Source organism: Echinops telfairi, unplaced genomic scaffold (assembly GCF_000313985.2).
Source record: "Echinops telfairi isolate 266 unplaced genomic scaffold, ASM31398v2 ScPeMD7_7468;HRSCAF=8506_0, whole genome shotgun sequence".
Lineage (NCBI taxonomy): Eukaryota > Metazoa > Chordata > Mammalia > Afrosoricida > Tenrecidae > Echinops > Echinops telfairi.
This window is the reverse complement of record NW_022111369.1, coordinates 53,567,225-53,575,409: the sequence shown is the minus strand read 5'-3', so window position 1 is coordinate 53,575,409 and position 8,185 is coordinate 53,567,225. Positions and strand designations below refer to the sequence as shown.

At 40.1% G+C, this 8,185-nt stretch overlaps 1 protein-coding gene and 2 pseudogenes across 1 annotated transcript in view; 2 read left to right on the top strand and 1 right to left on the bottom strand.

Moving 5' to 3' along the window:
- The window catches only part of N4BP2 (NEDD4 binding protein 2), an 88,546-nt gene that overhangs the window by 37,055 nt on the left and 43,306 nt on the right, over nt 1–8,185 (bottom strand). The window contains exons 6-7 of the mRNA XM_045284158.1: nt 4,634–4,722; nt 1,218–1,294 (exon numbers count right to left, since the gene is read on the bottom strand). Coding sequence (XP_045140093.1) covers nt 1,218–1,294; nt 4,634–4,722 — 166 coding nt within the window. The remainder of the gene's footprint in view (nt 1–1,217; nt 1,295–4,633; nt 4,723–8,185) is intronic.
- On the top strand, nt 1,369–2,884 carry LOC105978656 (annotated as a pseudogene).
- LOC101650744 lies at nt 7,711–8,106 on the top strand (annotated as a pseudogene).

Sequence of the window (8,185 nt, the reverse complement as noted above, 5' to 3'; positions counted from 1 at the left end):
CTAGCCTGTTGGGGCACCATGCCCTGTGTCCAATGTCCACCCTCATCATTCCCTGGGGATCTTGCTACTCCCCTCCCCTGCTGTTCCGCTGCACTCCCCCAGTGCTTTACCTCAGTGTGGCGGGGTCAGATCAGGTGCAAATCCCACACTGTGTCACTGGTGTTTTCCCCCACAGGGCCATGGGTCAGTGAGGGGGGTAATGAAAAGTTTAATGAAAGCATGGAGAAAGAGTTAACACTAAAATAGAGATTAAAAAGAAGCTGATATAGCTCTAATTAGATTTGAAAAAGTGTACTTTAAGATAAAAGCTGGCATTAAAGAGGAAAAAAATGACTACAAAAAATGAGATTAAATCCATTAGCATGACAGAACAGTCCTAAACTTATATGCACTTACATGAGAGATCTTCAGACTATGCCAAGCAAAAATAGGCAGACGCAAAAGAAACTGACATGGTCAATGTAAAATAATATTTCAACATACCTCACTTATGGTGGGAGCTTTCAGAGAAATGCAAAGAAACAGAAAGTAGAGCAGGAAATAAGGGGGGACAGAATTGACAGTGACTGTTAATGAGTACGGAAAGGAAATGATCAGGAATCAGGTAGCATGGTGACTATAACTAAACATAAGCTGTCCTCTACCTAGTATTGAAATTAGTTACGGTTATCTGGAAGAAATGCACTGACCAAAATGAAGGTAGCGCTATCTTCTCAGGAACTACTGAGCACAAAGCCAAAAACATCATGAGTAACTTTTGTATTCAAGGTAAAGAAGGATGGGGTGGGAAGAAGCGAGACTGAAAGAGCTGGGCAGCTAGTACCTCTGCCAACTCTACTTCCAACCCCTCTTGTATTCCTCAGTCACCAGGCAGCCATAATCATTTCTCTATCCCAGTAGTACATGACTCAGGTGTGCCAAGCCCCAAAGTCTATTCTAGTTTCAAATATTAACACTATGTGGTACTAAAATAGGTACTAAAATACTGGTTCTATAAGCCAATCTCATTTTTTTATGTTAAGTTAATTTTAGAAATTAAAACATACAAACTTTTCATAAAACTGGGGGTGGGGGAAAAGACACCTCCAGGCAACACAAACAAGTTGTCAATTTTAAGTGGCATACTGCAAGCTATATCAGTTTTGTTTCATTCATTGAGACAGGCTTCTTATCACTATCATGAAATTAAAATAAATTAGATATCTTCCAAGTTTTACCTTGCAAGTTCCTTTGGTTTAAACTTCCACCAAGTATCTGGTTCACGGAAAAGGACTTTATACTTATATTTTTGAGACTATGTATAAGAGAAAAAACATTTGAAGGTAATTATTTCCTGGAAATTAAGTTCATTGTTTCCAAATTCAGAGCATGTTAAAACTGGAAGACCATAAAAGATTATCCAATATTCCTGGTTATGCTAAAGTGGTGAAATGCATCTCTTGGACCCAGTAATTAACACCCGCAACTTATCCTACTAACAAATACTTACCTAAGAGTACAAAAACAAACATAAACCAGGAAATCTAACTCACCATTATTTGTAATAGCTCAAAAATGCAAATATCTCAGTAGCCATTAATTTGGAACCAACTGAATAAGTGAAGGTACAACCATACAATGGGATTTTTTTTTAATCAGCATGTATTAATGAGAGAAGAGCCTTAAACTACATTAAATATGAGACAAAATTCATTTGGGTAAAAAAGGATTATTCACACTTCTATACACACGTAGGAAATTTCTGGGTTCTCAAATATTAAAACAACTACCTTTAAGGAGTAGGACTTTAAGCACTCTTTCATGATCTGAATTTTATCATGCATGTGTATGACTTTCATAATTTTAAAAATTACTCTAAACAATGAAATTTTCAACATTTCAACATGCCTATGATCTAAAAGCCAAACCTCACACTTGTACACTACAGAGATACATTTCCTCTTGTCTACTCAAGGATAACTGAGTTTAGCAATTCCCTTCTATCCCTAGCATCATTCATTCTTTAGACATGGAATAGACATAAAATCCTATCAATAGACATAGAATCATTACTTGCTTCTGACGGTACTTCCCTTGACACCTACCTCCCCATTCCCCAGCTCCTCTTTGTAACTAAAGGCCTCAAACAAGTTACCTATACTGGCTCTCTCGATTATCTGAGGTTAACTCTCAATTCCCTTTCACGTGGCACAGTTCACAAAACCTTCTCCTTGGGCTTTCTGCACTACACACTCTTGCTTTTCCTCCACCTCGGTGGGTGTGTGTTCCTCAGTCTGTTTTTGCTAGCACTTCCTTTTCACCCAGACTCCTTCAGAGTGGAGTAACCCGAATTCAGCTTGGTCTTTCACTTTTGATATATACTCACTTCCTTGGTAATGCCGTCCTATCCTCTTGGTAAATATCACCCATATGCTGGCGACTCCCTTAAATACACACACCCACACATACAGTCAGCCCTCCACAGCCATGGGCTCCATATTAGCAGAGTCAACTGACCGTGCATCAAAAACACTCAAGAGCAGAAAAGAAAATGCAAATGCAAGTAAATAGTCACAACAATCCCTCAAAAGCTAAGAAGGAACACGAAGTGCTATTTGCACAGCATTTTCGGTGCCATGGGTATTATAAGACATCTAGAGATGATTTTTAAATAAGGAGCAAGGGTTCCCGATCCAGCAGAGTTGTTTGTCCTACTCCTGAGATACTTCAAAGCCTAATTAAGAATGTGTGGACCCCCAGGAAGCCCTACTACACACAAGTTTGCTAGAAGATTTGGGTGGGAATAGGCTTAATGGACTTGATCATACACAAGATCAGGAGCACTGGTAAAAGGAGTAAAGCTTTGGAAGCTTCCAGCCCTGCACCTGCCCATGGCCACCACTGAGCAGCTGTCCGCAAGCACCCATAAGCACTATACCTTTATGGTTTTAATTACCATGTAAGAAAAGAGAGGAAGAGAAACAGAAACTTAAAGAGAAATGAGGACTCGAAGGATGGCAATGCAAGGCTGCCTTTACTTTCTCCCTGGAGGAAACAAAGCTTACAGAACGTTCTAGGATGACAGTAGGAATCTTAGAAGACTTTCAGATAAACCATGCAATGCAAATGGTGGAAAAGAAAGACCCCGTGTGAATATCTTTAGACAGGAACACCAAAAGACAAAAAATAAGCCTGTTTTCAGCTGCTGGTACACTAAAATTAAGTATTTGTTTTCTTTACTGTCCATGCCCAGAAGTGATAGCTCATTTGCTTTCAAAAGACGTCATTTTCTTCAGAAAGGTGAAGAATCTCATCTTCAAAATAGCACAAGTGTACTAGGCACAAGAACTAAGGTAAACAGAGGCTTGTGTGTTGAGGATTATAAAGAGGAAGTACAACATCCGTTCACTCAAGGAGCATGAATTAAACTCCCGTGTATCAGAGATATGCTAATCCTAGGAGAATAACCCCCAAACACCCCATGCTAACAAAATGTCTCTCAATGAACATATGCCCAATGAGTACATGATTCCTATGAGCCAAGCACTATATCCTAGACATTCAATGATGAACACAACGTAACACGACTTTTAAGAACAGAGCTATGGCCCAGAGACAAATCCATACTGTACAGCCTGCGAGCTAAGAATAGGGTTTGTCTTTACAGAATTTTTTTTAATTTTAAGAATATGTAATATAACCTGCAAAGCCAACAATTACTACCCTTCCCTTTATAAAGAAAGTTAACCAACGTTAAACAAGCAACTACTACAGGAGACCAAACAATCAACATTTACACAGAAGCAGAGAAGGTAAGGCAGGGCAGGCAGGCCAGGTGGAAATGGTGTGTGTTGACACATTACAGGGACTGTGATCAATGCCACTGAACATTTGTGTATAATTTGTTGCATGGCAATCTAACCTGCTGTGTAAACTTTCACCTAAACACAATAAAATATTGGGGGGGGGGGGGGTAGTGCTAGCCAAACCCCTGGCTTAATGCTTAAAAACCAGGGTAGTTATTGCTGTGGTAGGAATAAGCCAAGACACCAGGAGAGCAGAGAAAATACCTAACTCGGCCATTTAACAAGTTAATGTTTGATAACGTCTTGAAAGATTATGTCAAAGCTAGGCCAAAAAAAACAAAGAAAAAGTAAATAGAAACAAGCTAAAAGAGGAGGGAAGAGGAACAGCAAAAGGGCTAGCAATTAAAAGGAATCTGGTAGAATTGGAAGTGGCAAACAGTTCCATTTACAAAATTCTGAATTTCTCAAAATAGCAAAATTTCGAAAGAAATCTAGGGAAAAATAACAACCACATTTTTATTCTGTCATATAAGGACACTAAGAAGGAGAAGTAAAATAAATACAAACATACACACACCTACAAATAAATAAGTGTACAGTGCCTTTTTCATAGAAGACACCAAGACACATAAGCAAACAGTCTCAGAATTTAGAAACTGAATTAATTAGCCTTATGGAATAAATTAAGCTATCCTGCCCTTCTTATCTCATTTTGCTGAGGAACAGAGAAGGCTCAATTACAGTTAGTTTAAGGGTTGTTTGATGAGATTCGCTTGTATAAGTAACATCCCCCAATGACCTCAAACTCATGACCACCGACAAGACTTATGATAATTTATCATACAAACCAAAGCAACATATGGCCTCATCTCCCATGCCTGTAGGTTTGTATTATCTATTATTATAGGCGAGACTTTCTTCTCAAATGCTTCTTTTGCTGAAAAACACAAACAGAAAATTTAAAATCTTTTTAATATTATGATTTTTTAAAGAAATTTGATCTTACTTTCATAATTTAAAAGCCATAAAACTAACTGCCACCAAGTCAATTGCGACTCAGTGACCCGACATAGGTCAGAGTGGGTTCTTCAAGACTAAATCTTTTTTATATATAGATATATAAATCATTTTATTAGGGCTCATACAACTCTGATCACAATCCATACATAAATCCATTGTGTCAAGCACATTTGTACATTTGTTGCCATCATCATTCTCAAACATTTTCTTTCTACTTGAGTCCTTGGTATCAGCTCCTCATTTTTCCCCTCCCTCCCTGACCCTTTCTCCCTCACGAACCCTTGATAATTTATAAATTATTATTATTTTCCCATATCTTACACAGCCCAATGTCTCCATTCACCCAATTTACTGTTGTCCATCCCCCAGGGAGGAGATTATATGTACATCATTTTGATTGGTTCCCTCCACCTTCCCCTTATCCTCCTGGTATGGCTACTCTCATTATTGGTCCTGAGGGGTTTATCTGTCCTGGATTCCCTGGGTTTCCAGCTCTGATCTGTACCAGTGTACCTCCTCTGGTCTAGCTGGATTTATAAGGTGGAAATGGGATCATGATGATAGGGGGGATGAATCATTAAAGAACTAGAGGAAAGTTGTACGTTTCATCGGTGCTATACTACATCCTGACTGGCTCGTCTCCTCCCCACAACCTTTCTGTAAGGGGAAGTCCGGTTGTCTACAGATGGGCTTTGGCTCTCCACTCAGCACTCCCCCTCATTCACAATGATATGATTTTTTGTTCTTTGATGCTTGATACCAGATCCTATCGAAACCTCATGATCACACAGGCTGTTGTGCTTCTTCCATATGGGCATTGTTGCTTATGCACCCATTTGTCTTCGTGATCATGCAAGACTAAATCTTTACAGGAGCAGAAGCTGTCCTGTAACGATTTTATTCATGGTTCTACTTTCGAATATATGAAAAATGTAAATATAGGTAAATGTCATATAATATGTGATACTAAAATTAAATCATAATCAGAAAGAAAACACTGCCTAAGAACTATCTAAGTTGATATGTGTATTTCATGTATAAATAATGACAGGAAAAAAACAATTGTCTCAGAGCAGAACTGCCATAAGGCTTAATGGCTGTACCAACATCATAGTCAGTAAAGACAAAAACAATCTCACTGAAAAGGGGGACCAGACAAGGATGCCCGTGTCCCCACTTTTATTCAACATTGTACTGGAGGTCATAGCTAACAATATAAGGCAAAAGAAGGACATTAGAGGTATTTGTTAGGGGAGGAAGAGGTGAAACTATAGTTAATTGCCAACTACATGATTCTTTACATTGAAAACCCCAAAAGCTCCACAAGAGGAGTGCTTGTAGCAAAAGAGGAATATGGAAGAGTGGCTAGATACAAGATCAACAAACAGAAGTCTACTGGATTGTTATATACATCGGACAAGACCAAGGAAGAGGAGAGCAAGAAGGCAGTGCCCTTCATAATAGCTGAGAATAAATTGAAATACCTAGGGATATACCTAACCAAATAAAACCCCAAAAGATTTGTTATGAGGGAAAACTACAGAACTCTACTACAAGAAACCAAAAGTGACCTCCACAAATAGAAGAATATCCCATGCTTGGAAGATTCAATATAGTAAAGATATCAATCCTACCCAAGGCACTAGATAAGTTCAACTATACTAATATAAATACCAGCTTCCTTCTTCAAAGAAATGGAAAAACTGACTACCAACTTCACATGGAGAGGGAAGAAGCTCAGAATTAGAAGAGAACACCAAAAGAAGAAGGACAAAGTTGGAGGGCTTACTTTACTTGACTTTAAACCATACTATTATGGCCGCAGTGGTCAAAACAGTGTGGTACTGGTATAATGACATATACTCAAACCAATGGAAAAGAACAGAAAACCCAGAATAAAACCATCAGCATACAGACAACTGATCTTCAATAAGGGCCCAAAAAAACATAAAATGGGATGTAGATGCCCTCTTTAACAAATGGTGCTGGAAAAAAATTAATATCTGCCTGGAGAAATATGAAGTTAAGACCCTTACCTCACCCGATGCACAAAAACAAACTCAAGGTGCATCATAGACCTCAAAGGAAAACTCCAAACTATTAAGACCATCAACAAGGTAATCGGGACAAACCTAAGAACCTTGGCTCAGGGAATACATAGACTAACTGAAATAGGGAAGGATACACACACAGAAGAAGCCTGAAACTGACAGGTGGAATAAACTAAGGATATCCCACTATACTACGGTATTTTACCTGTGTGCATCGAAAGACTTCACAAAGAGAGTAATAAAAGAACCCGTGGGCTGGAAGAAGATCTTTAGCAATGACACATCAAACAAGGGCTTATTACTAAAATCTACAATACCCTACTAACTTGCAATAAGAAAAAAGCAGAAAACGCTCTGAGGAGGTGGGCAAAAGAACTGAACAGAAGTTTCACCAGGGAGGAAACCCAAATGGTCACTAAGCATATGAAAAAATGTTCTCAATCATTAGCCATCAGAGGAATGCAAATTAAAACAATTTTGAGATACACGCTAACACCGTTGAGGATAGCCCAAATAAAAAATCAGAGAGCAACAAATGTTGAAGGGGATGCGGTGAGATAGGAACTCTCATCCACTGCTGATGGTCTTATAGATACATACAGCCACTATGGAGAGTTATCTGGCAATACCTAAAGCAACTGGAAATTGAGCTACCTAACGACCCAGCAATCCCTCTACTGAGCATATTATACCCAAAAGTAACAAATAGATCGCAACCAGTCATCGGCACGCCAATGCTTATTGCAGCACAATTCACAATCACAAAGATCTGGAAACAACCTAAATTTCCATGAATGGGCATGTGCATTAGAAAACTCTGGAGTGACCTCAGGCGGCGGGCCGTGTCCGCCAGCATGGCGTCTTGGGGCCCGGCCAGCGGCGCCTGTGCTCCGCGAGAAACGCTGGCTTTCTCTTCTGCATGGTGCCCATCAGATGTTTGCCTCTCAGACAGCAGGGGAGCGCCAAGTGACCGAGGTGCTCAAAGCCAACTTTCCTCCAGCCACAGCTATCAAAGTCACCAACATTTCAGAGCCGCGGGCACAGGCCCAAAGAGCCAGAGCTTGCCGACCAACGCCCTAGGACGTCAGCACTGAAGGGACTCCGGAGCCATGTGCTAGATCCACATCGAGTCCGAAGACTTCAAGGCGAAGAGGCCTGTGCAGCAGCACCAGAGGGTTAACCAGGCCCTGAAGGAAGACATCAAAGGCATGCACGGACTGCGCATCTTCACCTCCGTCCCCAAACGCTGAGCCCCAGACACGTGCTGCAGCTTCCCACCAGAGACCCTGGGTGATGCACATGGTAGACAACTGGGGAGGAGGTGGGGAA